Source organism: Rattus rattus, chromosome 3 (assembly GCF_011064425.1).
Source record: "Rattus rattus isolate New Zealand chromosome 3, Rrattus_CSIRO_v1, whole genome shotgun sequence".
In the NCBI taxonomy this organism is placed as follows: Eukaryota; Metazoa; Chordata; class Mammalia; order Rodentia; family Muridae; genus Rattus; species Rattus rattus.
In genome coordinates, this window is record NC_046156.1 from 170234458 (window position 1) to 170251606 (window position 17149).

A 17149-nucleotide genomic window follows, 5' to 3' on the forward strand; every position below is an offset into this window, starting at 1 on the left:
AACCAACCAGTGCTTCCAGGGACTAAACCACTACCCAAAGACTATACATGGACTGACCCTGGGCTCTAGCTGCATAGGTAGCAATGAATAGCCTTGTAAGAGGACCAGTGGAAGGGGAAGCCCTGGGTCCTGCTAAGACTGAACCCCCAGTGAACAGGATTGTTGGGGGAAGGGCGGTAATGGAGGGGAGGATGGGGACATAGAAGGGGAGAGGGAAGGGCTAGGGGGATGTTAGCCTGGAAACCGGGAAAGGGAATAACATTTGAAATGTACATAAGAAATACCCAATTTAATAAAGATGGAGAAAAAATAAAATAAAAACAGATTTTACAATTGAAAAAAAAAAGAGTAGTAGCTCTAATGGTCAACATGGAGGCATCTGCCTATGGGAGGTCAGCGCTGGCAACACTGTGTAGTTTCAGTGTAGCTCTGGCAACAGAAAGGCCTGGATTCAAAACACTAATACTTTCTAGTTATATCTGATCCCATTTTTCTTGTCTATAACATAAAGATGAGTATATACTTATGTCAGGATTGCTGTGAGAAACAAGTGGAGTGCTTGCCAAGCATTGACCCCCAGTATCCATGTAGTAAATTAGCAGCCATCTTTATTACTCTGACTTCATGATCTTTTGGTAGGACATTGATGCTTAAAGCAAATGGGGCAGGGGCTGGCTTCTCAGAAAAGCTAACACTAATCTCATGGGGACAACATTTTGTTGGTTAACATTTCAGGCGGGATCTAGAACCCCTGAAAACAGAAACTGTAACACAGTTAGAAATGAACAAAAGCCCAACAAAGAGACCGACTATACTAGTGCAAACCAATGTTCTTGATAACAGAGGATTTTGGGCAGGGGAATCCTGCCACCATGTGGTAGCTGGCTGACTCACTCTCCTAGCAGTCAGTTCTCAGATCTTTTCCCTCCTCTGATTTAGTGTGACTCTTGAGCGGAACTGAATCTGTGCCCGTTTCCTCTGCTAAAGTTATCTCTTATTACTGCTGAGGTAACTAAAGCCACAGGTAACTTCCTGTACCTTTTGTTTTTTTTTAAAGACTTATTTTTATTATTCATATGAGTACACTGTAGCTGTCTTCAGAAGAGAGCACAAGATCCCATTACAGATGGTTGTGAGCCACCATTACAGATGGTTGCTGGGAATTGAACTCAGGACCTCTGGAAGAGCAGTCAGTGCTTTTACCACTGAGCCATCTCTCCAGTCCCCAACTTCCTGTATCTTATGTAGGCCGGTAGTAGTCAGAGCATGAAATAGTCTTTAGTGAGATTGTACATTTAAAATTCCAAGTTCCTTGTAAATTGTGTATCAGATTCCTGTGGAATATAATTACTCCATATCTCCAAGGACTAGGAAGTCACCCTGTGAAATGGGGGCATAGAAGCCTTAGTCACCAGAAAACAGGTAAAGTGAGCTCTCTTACGGCTTGGGTTTTGAATCTCTGTGCCTATCTGAAATTATTTGAAAATCCTGAAGTACCATTGGATAAATTAGATAGGTGTTCCTCTGCGGGAGGTTAAATGCAACCCAGGTAGTTATAATGCCCAGACTTTGTCATCTAAGTCCAGGGAAGAGCTTTGGTCTTTTGGTTCAAATCCAAGACTCTAGTCCTATTTCGGATTTGTTTAAACACTCATTCAACATGGTTAAGTGTGGTAATGTGAAGTCATATGACACTGTCCTAGCCTCAGGATGAGCACAGCCTTTCAATACTGATAAGGCAGTGATGTGGTGTCGAGGAAGGAGCGGCTGTCGTCAGAGGGAAGAACCAACAAAAGTAAAAATGCTTTTCTCCTTCCTTTCTAGGTCTCCCTCATGTTATCAGGGACTGAAAACTCTACACAAGATAGCCAACAATAAAAACAACCTTGTTGCTAGCCAAAATTCTACAGCACAAAGTCTGTTTATCAGCATTGACGGCAGCAACAGAGTGGAAGTGTTTTGTTTTGTTTGTTTGTTTGTTTTTTTAAACTAAGGATTCTAAAGATTCTTGAGGAAAGAGTTCCATCTCACAATCTTGTGGGTGGGATGTTAGAAACCAGGATCTTGATCTATAACCTGGTAAAAAAAGTCCGTTAGTGATGCATTGTTTAGTCAGTGTTGCGGGGTCTCTATCACCTCCCATTCCTTTCTTCTACTTGTGACTCAGTTACGTCTTGACTTTCTCCTTCTCGTTACTGTGGGTTGAACACGACCCCGTGCTGAGAGCAGGCTCCAGAGCTGCACCAGAGTCTCATACCTTACTTACTAAGCAGTTTATCAAGGAACATCCTAATACACTGTTTGGAAATGGTTTTAGTCACAGCCTGTTTAAGGCTGCTGAAACCGCTTTGTGAGTAATGTTTGAGTCTCCTGAGAAGTCTGCCCTGGCCTGATTGTATGTTAGAATCAGAAAGGACCTTACTTTATAAATGGCCTAAGGATAGGAGAAAGAGTTTACGGGATTTGTTTAAGGTTAGCTTGGTAGTTATTCCTGGATTATAGATGGGGCTTCCTTTCATGCTTTCTTTCCCAAGCTGGGTTTAAGTATCTTTAGAAAAGGATGGGCTGGGAGGACGCTCAGTGGGTAGAAGTGCTAGCTGTGTAAGCCTGAATGCATAAGTTCGAGCATCGAGGCCATGCAGAATACAAGGCTGCATGTGCTGGCATGTATCTGTAACCCCAGCACTCCTAGGGTGACATGAGGAGCAGAGACAGGAGAATCTTCTGGAAGTAAAAGATGCTAGGCTAGCTAGCCTGGAGTATCACTGCAACAAACTTATGTTATTTTTCATGTATGCAAAAAAAAAAGCAAGACAGAACATTCATATTAGTTTAGACAACTTTAAGAAGAAGTCTCCCTTCAGCCCGTTCCCTTAATTGACTTAATGGAACTCAAAGAATTTGTCTTTGGGAAACTCAGTGTCTCACTACCAAGTACCCTTTCCATTAGTATTTACAGATCATTTTGGTTCTTTATTCAAGAAGGAACTTGTTCAGCCTGCAAAATCCAATAATCATCCAATCCCCAAGTGATAGGAAGTCCTGAGCAGTGTTTGGCCAGAGCACATGCAGCATTTGATCTGAAGGCTAGCCCACAGACTGGTAGGCTTTCTCTGGCTGCCATCTTTCCCCCAGAATGCTTTAGTCTGGCACTCAGAATCAAAGTCCCCAGGTGCGGCCCTGACTCTGCTTTTTGTCATTGGTTGTCTACTGGTTCCTCGGCTTGTCATTGTTAATTTCAGTCCTGCCTGGAGAGGAACTTCTGCTCACATCCAGAAGTTCTGATTGACTCAAGTAGCATCGGAAGGGTTGCTTCCCCTTCCACACAGTAGTTTATGGATTTGAGGAATATATAGACACATACCATTGTAGGAACTGTATGTTTACAGGAAAGAGTAGTTTCACCAACTTAAAAATTTCAATGCTTTGTGAACTCACAGGAACAGTAGAAATGTTGAGTGTAATGTAACCTAATTTGAAATTGTATTCTCTTTGGAAAACTGGGTAAGTACCAAGCTGCCTTCTAAATTCAATCATCTGGGAGCCAGCAGGTGGGATCATACAATCAAACTCTTGACCTTTCGCCATCCAAGTGCTAACCAGGGCTAACTGCCTACCTTCTGAGCCCAGACTAAACTGTGTATGTTTGGGGTGGTATGGCTGTAGACCAATGCATACCATTGCTAATGGGCCTGAACTACACTATTCTTTTGAATTAGTCCACAGACACTGGCGTTTTCAGGTGTATAAGGTTAGGCTATTTTTTTCTTATATCTCCATATCAAGTTAGAAGAACTCCAAGCCCAAATTGGATTGTGTCATATGGAGACGTTTAAGCAGCTTTAGCAAAGTTTCTGCAACCGGTCCATAAGCTCAGCTGTACTTATGGTTTGAGCCATCAAACCAACCTTCATATCAAAGTTCCACCTGACCAGAGACCAGACAGTTACTAACCCAGTTAGTAACAGCAACCAAAGCTCTCAGATAATAACAGGAACCAAAACCTCTGGGACAGGAACAGTGGGAAGGAAGACTATTTAGGAACCGAACTTCTATACCAATCCCTAAAGGGACAGGGCACAGCCCTAACAAGATTCTTCTTTTTCAGGAAAGGCTAAGGAGCTTCTCTGAGTTAATTTAGTCAGTTTACAATCCTGAATCTCTTTAACTCTACCAAGGGCATCTATAACTATCTCATATTAATCAATAAGCTATTAATTTCACAAGGAAAGCATTTCAAAGGTTATCAGAACTCCTCTCCATAATAGATTTGCATGTTCAAGTACTCCTAATGTTCCTAACTACAGCACTGTCTATTCCCCTAGAGGGAAGTGTGCTGCAGTATCTGTGAGCATGCGTAAGTGCATATAACCTGACATGTTTAAAAGTAACACTGGAAAGTGAAGACCAAGCTCAGAACGTGCTCAATCCCCTAATTTTTATTTCCAGTAAAGAGGAACAGGAAACGTGAAAGCAGGAAGGGAAGGAGTCTATCTATATATTAAAAACTGTAGTAAACTGAGTGTAGGTCATGTGTGAAGGTCCGCAGACTTTTCAGGAGTTCGGGCCATCCCTCTGCCCATTTTTGAGGCAGGTCTTTCTCTGGGCTGATTCTGTTCACCTCCCATCTGGCCCTAGAGTGCTGGGATAACAGATCCATGCCACCTCATCCAGCTTTTTCTTTCCTAAGGACTGAACGCAAGGCGTCAGGTCTGAACAGGCAATGCTTAACCCACTGAGCCACCTTGTTGCTCTCCATATAGCTCTGAAAGAGCCCCGCTCCAATCTGTTGAGAGCAGCACAGCCCACCCCTTCAGGCAATTGCAACCATGTCTTACAGGGATAGCTTACATCAGAAATCCTGTGATTTATAAAAAATATAATTTAAGAAATTATTTAGTCTCTTATTTTTAGTAGTCAACCTCTAGGTAGAAACATAAAATGGGGAATACACAAGGGAAAAGGGGGGAAAAGGGCTATTTACCTATTTGTGGCAAGCAAAATTTTCCAAAAAGAAAATTATATAAACTTCAAAACCACAAAACTAAAACTTATAAAACCCATGGGCTGTGTGTGATATAAGTTTAGTCGGTCCCCAAGTGTCCCCAGCTCTGCCTGAGGAAGCACTCCTCTGGGTGGTCTCTCACTGGATGTTAAACAAAGGTAAGCTCATTTAAAAAACAATCCCTAAATCAAGGGAAACATACATAAAAATTCTTTAATGAATCAGTACCTCAATGTTATAATGATTTGGGGCTGAAGAGGCAGCTCAGTACTTAAGAGCATGTAATACCCTTGTAGAAGACCTGAGTTTGGTGCTCAGCACCCACATAGGGCGCCTCACGACTGTCCCCAGCCCCACAGAGTCCTCTGTGGAGAGCTGCACTCAAGTACATACACCTGCACTATAATTAAAAATAAATCCCCAACCGTATGTACCTATAAAGATAGTTTTAAATGTACAAATCCCTATCTTTAATTAAATCTATCAATATACCAATTTAAAAGTTTTCATAAGTAACGCAATCTCAAAGCAGATTCTCCCATTTAACACATATTAATGAATGCCTAGGTACTGTTCTAAGTACATAAAACAGTAATGAGCAAAACCCCCAAATCATATGTATGTTGTGGTGACAATTAAAAGAGAAACGTTTTCTATCAGTTCCTGCAAGCTGGATCTGCTTACTCAGGCTGCTACTCTGCCATGCGGTCCACAAGCTGTCTCCCTTTTAGCTGCCCTCTCTGTGCTGTCCCTCTGGGCGGTGGTTACCACCCCTGGCACACGCACATCTCATTCTGTGGGCCCTGTGCGCTCTCTCTCTGCTCAGGCAACAGAACCAGATCCGCACGCTCCCGCTGCCTCTCAGCCATTTCTTTCACACACTGTCCTCTTTAGCCCAGTAAAGTCAAAGTTCCAGAAACTTGTAATTTAGCAATTAGATTTACATGTTTAATTCTCAATCCACAGTTCATCTACACAATAAATTCACTGCCAATTGATAAAAGATTTAAACCGCCCACCTAGACAAGATAAAATCAGTCTAGTTCACCTAAATCTCAACTGTCCTCCTCCGTAGACTTCATCTTGATCCCCCTCCTCCCTCCTCTCTCCCACCTTACAAAAACTTTGTCCCTGCCCCATTCTCTACTGTTCAATCATGTATTTATCACCTTGACATCAACCTACATATGTATCCAACTTTTATGTATTGTGTGTGTTGGGGCAGGGGAGTTAATAGAAAGCAGTTAGATAAATTCTAAGTGTTATAATATTGCTTTCCTTAAATATAAAGGAAAACTGCAGCCCCTCAATTGACAACTGATTACCTTTTGTAATTATATTTTAAGGTTGTTCTATTCTTAGTGTTTACAGAAACAGGAAAATATTCAAACATAGTGAATTTATTCATTTCCTTCTCAAAACTCTCACTGCAGTTCATAAACATTTACCTCCTTGGTAGCCACTGGACACTGAGCTTGTCTGGGACACTCACGAGTCATCACTACTAAGCTGGCCCCTAGTCACCTTCATTGCTAAGCTAGCTTTCTCTGCTGCTCTGTGTGCTATTCTAGGGTGGGGCATTCTAAAAGCACCCATAGGTTTTGGTGGATATCACCAAATTGTTCTCAACCATCAGTAGTCTTGGGCACTTCTTTTATTTGGAGATAGGAGTCATAATGACTGGAAGAGATAATTTTAGGAATGCTAAGTGAATCTTTTTTTTTTTTTTTTTTTACTTTTGATTACCCTTTATTTGTTCCTGGGGTGACTTATCTGTGAAAAGTAGACTTTAGATTGCTTGTCCAGACTCTTAGGGCCAGCATGTTCTGAGGATAGCAGTTTTCAGTTCTATCTTTTGAATTCTCCTTGTGTGTACACCTTGGTGAGATCATTGTACCTGCCTTCAGGGGCCTGGTAGTTAGAGACAGGTGGTGTGTAATGTACCCTTTCTTTCTCCAAGGGGAATAGGCTGGTGTTGCACTTAATGGCTTCGGCATAGAGCTCTGTAGACTCAAGTTTCAGCTGTTCCAGGGCTTCCTGCTCGGCTTCCAGCATGGCTCTGATGGCGTCCCTCTCCATCTTATGCTCCTGCTGCTTATACAGTGCCCACCTCTTCAGCAGAAGAGCTCTCTGCTCACTCTCCTCAAAAGAATGCACCTCCTGAGGTCGCTGTCTTGATGTATCCAAGAACCTCACAGGGGTAATAAAATCTTCAATAGGAACCAGTTCTTGGGTGGCTCTTTCCAGTTTTCAGATTCTCTTTTTCAAGTGATCCTTTGCTGCTTGATCCTTTCTAGGGTCTACCTTCTTCTTCCGTAGAGGTTCGGCTCTCATGGAGATGAGCTCCCAGAAGGACAGCAAAGAAGCTCTCTGGTGGGTGTGTCTGACCTGTGCCTGGCAGGTTCCTGGGATCCAGCTCCCAGAACCCGCGCAGCACACAGCATCACAGCGGCAGCCATAGCTTTTCAAGCCACCTGCAGGCAGGCAGCTTCCGGGAGCGCTCCTTTGGGCGGTCTGACTTGAGGTACAGGGTAAGGTCTGTCAGGCCTCAGCCCGGAACTTGCCGGTCCGGAGTTGGGAGAGCATGAATCTTGTAGTAGAATGACATCATTTTCCCATGATAAAATATCATGCCCCAAACTATCAGTGCCTGTTTACAATTGTTATCACCTAGCACAGAAAAGAATTTTAGATTTGTATTTTTTCTATTGAGAAGGCTAATCTTATGATTTTAGTATTGTATTTTGTTAATGACAAAAAAAAATCTGTTGCCACAAAAACTATTTTAGAAAAATAAAACTACCCAGAAAAATACAAACATGGCTCATTTTTTGTGGGCAATGTGGAAGTCAATCCTTTCCTGTGAAGGAAAAAGTGGGATGGAGAGCGAGGTGCCACACGGTCCTGTGAGTCCTCTAAGAGTCCTGAGAGTACTGAGTGTGAGGGCATTAGACCTAAGACGGTTCCTGGAACACCAGTGAGACTGCAGAAAGGAACTGCCAGGGCAGTACACCTTTAATCCCAGTACTCGGGAATCAGAGGCAGGTGGGTCTCTGAGTTCGAGGCCAGCCTGGTCTACATAGTAAGTTCTAGAACAGTTATGCAAAGAGTCCCTGGAGGTGGGGGGCAATGCAGGTGAATGTTAGAATGTTACAAAATCAAGAAGATTCTCTCGAACAGTGGTTCAACACTTTGGCAAACATCTAAATTTTCTGGAGGAAGTTTGATAAAAAACAGTGCTGTCCCCACCACCAAGTCTCTAGATGATTCTGACATTGGTGTGATGATGGTGAGCCACTCAGCTTTAAGATCTAGTGTCTGGAATGTACACTAAGATATAAATAAAAGAACACGTCAGATATGACTCCATCCAACTTTGTATAGATTCTTAAGATAGTCTATGTTAGATCCAGCATGGTGGTGCATATCCAGAGATCGGGGACCTCTGAGTTTGATGCCAGCCTGGTGGTAGCTAGGATAGCCAGGGCTATTACACAGAGAAACCATCTTGAAAAACCGAAAAACAAAAGTCTACTGAAGTGGAAAACCATAATTTATCCATCTTGATTCACTGATTCCCTAAGTTGGGAAGCTAGTCATGGGGAGAGGAGAATGCTGGGGATATGGCGCAGTCATCATGGGAGAGGAGAATGCTGGGAATATGGTGCAGTCGTCATTGCAGAGAAAAGGCTTTGGTTCTCAGAACCTACATGGCGGCTTGAAACCATCTGTGCTTCTAGTTCTAGGGCATCAAGATAGGCAAACACACACACACACACACACACACACACACACACACACACACACACCACACACACACACACTGAACACATTTTTTAAAAGGAAGAAAAGAACGCTAATCACAGGACAGTACAATAAGCCAGATAATTTTTGGCCACATGAAAAATTTATTCACAAAATAAACACTATTTACAGAATGGGACCTTGGCCCTATCTTCTCCATGCATCTCTGTATATAATCCAATATGAAATCATCAAGATTATACAGTCAGAGTGACAACACCAACTACAGAGACACAAATATTCACAGTGAATTATTCAAGACTCAGGGACTTCTTCATCAGGGCAGCAGTAATATTCCACAAAGCATATTTGCCCATCCTCATTTCTAATCATGTACTGTAATGAGAGGAATCCTCGATTATCTGTCCGAATAGACACTTTACAAGATAAAGCTAATGCCTTTGTAGAAGGTTTCAGTAAAGAAAGTTTGTATCTGTGGGAGAGTAAATGAAAAGGTGTTATTTGGATCCATTAAATGCAATGCATTCCACAAAGTAAAGGACAAACGTTAGCCAGGAACTACTGAGTAGCAAATTCTTAACTAAGGTGCTGGACTTCTTGCTTTATGGCCTGAGACTACAACGCAATATCCCCAAGTAATCTAGTGTCCAACCATCTACTCTCTTTAATGTGATGCATTTAACAGATTAAAAATTACCTGTTTTGTATTTATATGGAAATCTGGTACTCAACAATGTAACCTTCATAGTAAGTACTGACCTGTTGATCTGGGTCTTATTACAGTGAAATGCTTCCACCAAATCCGAATCTTTGGGATAGTCAAGATGGGAGTTTCCTGCATTTCCAAAAGTAGACAACCTAAGGTTGAAAGTGACTCATTTATTCACAGATTCAATAATAAGCAATATCAGAATCCATACTGCCTTAAGAAATGACATATTAAAATCCAAGTTATAGGGATTCTATCCAGCAGGTAAGTGCATTTGCACTGCAAGCTTCAGGACCTCAGTTCAAATCCTAGATCTCACATGAAAGGCCAGGTATGACCATGAATGCCTGTAACCCTACCACTCAGGGATGGAGATTAGCAGTCCTCGTAACGCAGTAGCAGGTGCTTAGCCATAACGGGGAGCTTGTGATTCAAGGCAATAAGGTGGAAGGCAATGGAGGAAAGCACCCCATGTCCTTTTCTGGCCTCGTATGTATACATAAGACCACATGCAACTGCACATTCATGCAAATACAGACATACACAGGACCACACACAACATTGTCACCATGTAACAAGCTCAAGCTGATAGCACCACTCACAGCTATAGACACCTTATCAAGCATCATAATGACGTTTCCCACAGGATGCTGTAGGGGCAAAGAGTATCTAATAACAAGCTTAAAACTTTTTACTTTCTACCTTTATTGGTCGGTCAGTCGGTCGGTCGGCTGTCTGTCTGTTTGTCTGTGTCTGTCTGTCTGTCTGTGTATGAGAGTCCATACTCTCCAGAACTTCACTTTGGAGCTGGAGTTACAGGCAGTTGTGAGCTGGTTGACATGGTGCTAAGAATCAAACTTGGGTCCTCTGAAAGAGCATACTCTTAAAAGTCTGAAACTTTTCTACAGCTTTGAAGAAATCATCATATCAGATTATATAGTTTGTACTCTGTTCAGCTGGATAATAACAGTTAACTTTCCTTATCTTTAAATCTAGAACTATATTTCAGAGAACTGTGCATAATGGAAGGCCTTGGTTTAAATGAATTGTAAGGTCCATTCCTAGCTTATACAGCTGAACCATTTACATGCAATTTGTGCCTTTAAATTGTGCTTTACTATTACAGAGTTTCTCTGTGTTAGACTGATCTTAGAAGTTTAATGGCCTTTCCAACTTTGTACTGTCAGCAAATGTACACAGTTCTGAGTTTAGTCTCCAAGAACTGCCTAAGCATTTGCTATGGGAGAAGCATGCTGACAAGCAGTGATCAGTCCTGGAAGATCTTCCTAAAGCTCGGGGTCTACCCTCCATGTTCCCAGTCAGTCTATACTCCCTGCTCTGGTGTAACTTCTGAGTTCCTTCTGCTCGGCTCTCATGCAGGATGACTGTCATCAGGTCTCCATTTCCAGCCTAGGCTCATTTCCTCAGCACCACACACATACCTAACTACCCCACCAGCGCCACGTGAACTTCTAACATATCTGTAAAAACAATTCACAGCCACTTCCACATGTCAAATTGTTTCCCATCCTGGAATGGGACGCAGGGCCCATCTGGGTACTTCTTCTGAGAGCTGATGTGGAAGAAGATCCTCTGATACTTGATTTAAAGGATTGATTGGGTGTCAGTGCTTTCCATTTTGGTTAACTTTTAGTATATCATGAGTAAAAAAGTCTTATCTGACTAATCACAGGAGAGGGCTCCCCATAATTGTCCGTTCCTAAGTCAAAAACAAAAGAAAACAAAACCCTACAACTTATATTCTCTGCAAATCTTCAAAAATGTTAAGTTCTATAAAATTAATTTAGCTCTGAAAAAAAAAAACCACTCAGAAATTTTGCTGAGACAAAATATCAGAACAGTTTTGACATTGTATTTCTGCTGAAAAATGCCTGACTCAATGAGGTCCATGGTTTCTAATACTCCAAGTACTTGAGAACTGTTTCCCAAGTTCCTGTGAGTATTATTATTCTTTATTTTTTCCTTCAGGATTTTATGTGCCCTAGGCATGAGACAGCTTTGGCCACCAAGCTAGTCATCAAGCTAGGATGAACAAAGGCCTGCCCTGAGTGATATAAGAACAGCACCACAAACCAGGTGTCTCTTTGCCCATTGCCAGGGCATGGAGTAGTATTCTAAATGGTTTGCAATTTTGTTCTTTCTCTGCTGATTCACATTTTTCCCCTCACCAGTGTTAAGATAGATATTTACCTTAGATCATCAATAGCTACTAAGTAAAAAAAAAAAAAAAAAAAACTATCAGCAAATTAGAAATACCTACTTCCTTTTATATCCTGAACTATTGTAAAAGAAAAACGGATACCATGTACATGCTGTTTAAAGGTTGAAATCCAATTTTTCTTAAGATGGAACCTCATGTACATCACAGACAGCAATTAAAATACCACTGGTTTGTAGACTATGAGAATCAGCTTCCAGCTATAAATGCTTTTGGGTTACTCTTTGTATGTCTTAAGTTTCCTATCTTGAGGTTGTAAAATTATGGAATAATCAAATGCTTCTGCAAATTCTAGAATGGGTTAAAAAAAAAACCTCAACTCAACGCAACTCAATGTTGCATGGAGGTTGGGTACATGCCAGACCACATCAGGGGTAATTGCACTGTCGTACCTGAAGTAGGGCTTGTCAGGAGACACGGTGATCTGTAGGACATCACCTGTCATGTCCAACTCAGAAAAGGCTTCCCGGAGTCCCTCGGACTGCAGGATAATTTTATTCATAACATTGGTGCTGCAGAAATCAAAATCCAGCGTGTCCTCAGGCTCCTGAGTGGTAATTTTGCAGACCGTCACTACTCCTCCTTCTTCTAGAAATAGCATCAGTGGGTGACCATAACCTTGGTAACACATCCGAAGTGCAGTTAAAGTCCCTGCAGTGAAATAAATCAGGTGGGGCTTAGCTCCGTGGCTCTGGGGCTAGCGTTCCCTCTGAATGCCACACATGTTACCTCAAGAATAATTTATCTCCCAAGCTTCTAGCATGTCTGACTCTTTTTAAAGATACCTAATTCCAATAATGCCAAGGAAACTGGGAATCTGAGCAAAATCCAACTTGACGAAATGATTTTCCCACTTCTTATACACAATGCCTCTTATTGAGATACAGTATTATTTTAAATCAACTTGATAGCAATAGAGGGTAGTCATTGGTGATGTAATTTAACACGTCAAATCCCTACAGAGGAGGGATACAAAATATCCTGTTCCTTCCTACTGGTTAGAGAGCAAGTCAGGGATATGGGAAATCAAATATTCTCAGGAAAAACTGAGCTGAGGAACATTGCATTTGCAAATGCATAATTAAAAACATGTATTTACTATATGTGTATGATGGCTTTGAGTGTGAATACATACATACATGACATACATGCTCATGGATGTCATAGAAAAATCTCTTGAGAATTGGTCCTCTCTACCATTGGACCTGGGAATCAAACTCAGGTTTTGTTGAGCTCCCTTGGTAAGCACTTTAATAAGTTATCTCATCTGCTCAAAGTGTGAAATTGGACCCAGCTACAGATCACGACTAAGACTTGCAATCCTAGGGGGTCACAGCAAGTTCCAGGTCATCTAGGGTACATTGTATGGCAGAGTACACTGTAATCCCAACACTCAGAAGTTAAGACAGGCATACCTCAAGTTTAAGGCCAACCTGAGTTATACTCAGGACCCTGCAAAACCAAAACTTAATTATGGACCTGCCAGTGCAAAGCCATGAGTTACTTCCTTATGAAATAAAGTAATTCTCGGATTCTTTTGGGATCCTTCTGGACTTATATACAGGGTAACTGAATTTCCTAGTCAATGGTCAACTGGGAGTCAGCAAAAATTTGCTTCTCTTTGCCTCTAAGTAATTCTGAGTAAGTTAGAATAAATATGTAATTAAAACATATTTCACATTGCTAAAGATATTTTAAGACTTTAAAGTCTTTTGATTTAAAATTTTTACAAAAAATTCTTTCAAGTTATTTATGAGTACACCGTCGCTATCTTCAGACACACCAGAAGAGGGCATCAGATTCCATTATAGGTGGTAGTGAGCCACCATGTGGTTGCTGGGAATTGAATTCAGGACCTCTGGTAGAGCAGTCAGTGCTCTTAACCACTGAGCCATCTCTCAGAGCACTGTGATAACTAATACTGTTAACTTGGCAGGCTCTAGCATCACCTAGGAAACAAGCCCCCAGGCACATCTGTGATGAGGGAGTTTCCTGATCAGGATGAGGTTGTAGGAGCCCCACCCTAAATGTAGGTAGCACCACTTTAAGGGCTTCCCTCTTAGACTGAATAAGAGAGCCAGCTAAGCTATTCTCTGCTTCCTGACTGTGGACAATGTGAGCATTTGCCTCACGCTCTTTCCTTGCTTCCAAGCCCTTCCTTGCCACATGGCCTAAACACTCCAACTGTGAGCTGATATAAACCTAAACTGCTTTGTCAGTCATTTTTTCCACAGCAACAAGGAAGGTAACAACTTACCCTGCATAGTAAGATGAACTAAGATGAATGCCTTCACGAATATGTAAAGAACTGTAAACAAATACTCATCTGGCAGTCTGAATATTTATGTTTATGATTGTCATCAGTGGGAGGAAAATGAGCTGGGAATTAGTTTCCCTTTATTCTTTGAAAATTTAATCCATGTAAACAAATCCACCCCCTAATTATTAGGGTCTACTTATTAGGGTTAGGGTTAAGGTTAATGTTCCCTCCCTAGGACCTCCAAAGAAATGATTTTCCCCTCTGTTCCCAGCTGTCGGCTGCCAAAAGCTTCTCCACTAGGAGTGGGACCCCAGGAGTCTTCCCTGAGCAATTAGATTTCTAACAAAGGATTGGCTGGCTTGGGGCTGCAGCTCAGCTATAGTAGAGAGCTTGGCTAACATGTACTAAGTGCTAGTTTCAATCCCCAATACCACATAAAACTACAGGTGACTGCCTATCTTTATCATCTCCTCAGTCGAGGCAAAGGCTGGAAGGTAAGTTCAAGGTCATCCTCAGTTATACAGACTGCTCAAGGCCAGGCTGGGATACATAAGACTGCCTCCAAAAATAAATAAAACATAGAAAAGCTCATATCCCAGAAGTCTTACTGTATTTTCTATGCTTTTAACCATAATAAATGTTTATGCCACAACAATAGTAGTAGTAGTAGTAATAGTAGTAGTAGTAGTAGTAGTAGTAGTAGTAGTAGTAGTAGTAATATAGTTCACCTGGTGTAGGACTTGATCCAAAAATAGATAAACAGTCTAAAAGGATAGTTAAGTTAATTCGAAAAGTAACGGATTCTTCCTGAATGATAAATTCTTGAAACACATCAGCCTAGGAAAGAACAAACATGCAAACATGAAAGTGAGGTCATAGTAAAGAATGAAAAATTCACACATAAGAGTTTACATTTCACTTTATGCTTAGAAAGTAACCATACTGTGCCAACTCCATGAGACTATTTCTCATTCCCAACTAAGGCATGCTAACTTTGCAATGTTTACCACTTGAATACTACTTGATGGTTTAATCATTAAAGGTATAACACTAAGGCCCCATTTAGAAGCTCCTGAAGGGGGTAGGGGTAGAATATGATGAAAATATATTGTATGAATTTTTTTTTTTTTTTTTTTTTGGTTAAAAAGGAGTAGGAGAGATGGCTCATCAGTTAAGTACACTTGCTACACTTCCAGAAAACACGTTTGATTTCCAGCACCCACATGGTGACTCAAAACCATCTGTAACCAATTTAACCATAATAAATGTTTATGCCACAACAATAGTAGTAGTAATAGTAGTAGTAGTAATAGTAGTAGTAGTAGTAATAATAGTAGTAGTAGTAATAGCAGTAATAGTAATAGTAGTAGTAGTAATATAGTTCACCATGGTGACCCAACACCCTCTTCTGGGTTGGGCAGGAACCAGGCACATGCCTTTTGCAGACATTCATGCAGATAAAACATTCTTACACATAAAATTAAAAAGTAAAAACCAAAACCAAATAAAAAACCACAAAGACAACCCCTCCCAGCAAGGGTCCTTCATTTTCATTTCTGGATCTAAATCCACTAAGTTTATCCTCCCTTTGTCTTTTGTGCCTATCAGTTAAAGCTAAAGTCACTTCAGGATAGGACAATTTAATAATGTATGCATGATAATTATTTCCAATTTCGTTTGAAAACAGAAACCATGTTTTATTTATTCCTACATAATTGTGAGTTGATACTATACTCAAGTGTTCAAAAACATGAATTGAACATTGAGCTCCGACCTGACTCATACAAATACTACATAAGAATAGATTGTAGCTGTGGGTGATGGTGGGGCTTTGATCCCAGTACTTCAATACAAGGCAGAAGCAGGCTGATCTCCAAGAACTTGAAGTCAATCTAGTCTACAAAAGCAAGTTCCAGGTAACCAGGGCCATATGTTAGACTGCCTCGGGGGAAAAATGCTATTACAGCCAATAAGAGGAAAAACTAAAACGTGCATTTCAATAATTATATTGTAAAGAGTAAACATTCTCGGTTGTTATCCTAACTAAATAAGACTATTGAAAATTAAGTCTGGTGCCACTATGTCAAATAGGAAAGATAAAGTGTCTATAAAAGGTAAATGGTGATGAGTATCTCATTAATAAACTGTCACTAGTAATCGTTCATCTGTGTGAGACAAGATGGGGAAAGTATTTGTTGGCAGGAAAGAAAAAACGTAGGCATTCTGTTCTCTAACTTGAGTTTTGTGGAATAAGTCCTTCAAGTTAAACTCGTTAGGGAATGCTTAAAAATGTCTCCACTCCCCCATACCTGAATAAAGGCATTGGCTTGCACACACTTTGCATTCTCCACCGTAACCTTGATTCCATTTTTAGTAGCAAAACACGTGGCGTGTTCTTTGAAGTGAATGGCTTTCAAGACAGTGGAGAGATTCCTAACGTTGTCAAGGCTGGCCACTAAGCAGTACTGCTCGTACTCATCCTCATTGTACTGGGTTAGGAGAGGCATGGGTGGACCACTGTACGTTCAGCTCAGAGAGAAGGATGCTCCTCTTCCGGAAGATCTCCGAAAACCTGAGACACGGAACAACAGACCCCGCGATCAGTGCTAACAGGACTGGCGATCTCAACCCGAGCCGAAATCGGGAACATTCTATCTCCATGTCTCAAAACTACGGTTTCCTGGTCTGATACAGCCGGAAAATGCAGTTCACTGGGTACTTCTAATTGGCGCGGGTTCCTACAGGGTAACAAGAGCACGAGGCCTGCTTAGCACCTCTGAGCGCCACCAACCTTAGCCCGCCACAGACACCTTAGACCGCGGCGCCGACCGTCACCCAGCTCACCAGCCCGCTCGCCGCACAGCGGCCACTAAGGGGAGCCCCGGGCGCCAGGCCCCTGCCTTTGAGGTGACGTCCGATCCTGTAAAGCCCTTGTCAGCCTAGCCCCAAGAAGAACACACTGAGAATGCAGAAGCCAGCAAGCCCTGCAAACAGCTCCCGCCACTGTTCAGACCCGCAGCCAACTAGGCCACCGTCACCACCGAGCCGCCGGGTGCCTAGATAGTCTACCACAAGACCGGAAGAAAGCGTCTGAGAGCTGGATGACTAACTCAGGGCTCAGCGTGCACTACCATAGAGATCGGAAGGAGGAGCGAGCGGCAGAACCGGAAG

At 41.8% G+C, this 17149-nt stretch overlaps 1 protein-coding gene and 2 pseudogenes across 3 annotated transcripts; all 3 read right to left on the bottom strand.

The window, feature by feature from the left end:
- Positions 1 to 6720: 6720 nt before the first annotated feature.
- Positions 6721 to 7464, bottom strand: LOC116897128 (annotated as a pseudogene).
- A 1411-nt stretch (positions 7465 to 8875) lies between these two features.
- Positions 8876 to 17055, bottom strand: Rad1 (RAD1 checkpoint DNA exonuclease). Of its 3 annotated transcripts, none has more exons than XM_032898784.1 (6): positions 16879 to 17055; positions 16288 to 16550; positions 14707 to 14815; positions 12111 to 12369; positions 9530 to 9628; positions 8876 to 9242 (listed from the first exon to the last, which is right to left on the bottom strand). In XM_032898784.1, the coding sequence occupies exons 2-6, from the start codon at positions 16483 to 16485 to the stop codon at positions 9065 to 9067; spliced, it is 843 nt and encodes a 280-aa protein (XP_032754675.1). In that variant the 5' UTR covers positions 16486 to 16550; positions 16879 to 17055; the 3' UTR covers positions 8876 to 9064. The 3 variants fall into 3 exon arrangements, with proteins under 3 accessions (XP_032754675.1, XP_032754674.1, XP_032754673.1); XM_032898783.1 differs by having other exon boundaries at positions 16823 to 17055; XM_032898782.1 differs by having other exon boundaries at positions 16770 to 17054.
- On the bottom strand, positions 11473 to 11603 carry LOC116897517 (annotated as a pseudogene).
- Positions 17056 to 17149: the final 94 nt, after the last annotated feature.

Excerpts from the sequence above, each read along its gene's own strand:
- Rad1 (XM_032898784.1), bottom strand. The coding sequence starts at position 16,485 with ATGCCTCTCCTAACCCAGTACAATGAGGATGAGTACGAGCAGTACTGC. Across the intron at positions 12,370-14,706 it reads TGGATCAAGTCCTACACCAG|GGACTTTAACTGCACTTCGG; the intron begins GTGAACTATATT and ends ATTTCACTGCAG. Across the intron at positions 9,243-9,529 it reads AATAAGACCCAGATCAACAG|ATACAAACTTTCTTTACTGA; the intron begins GTCAGTACTTAC and ends ACTCTCCCACAG.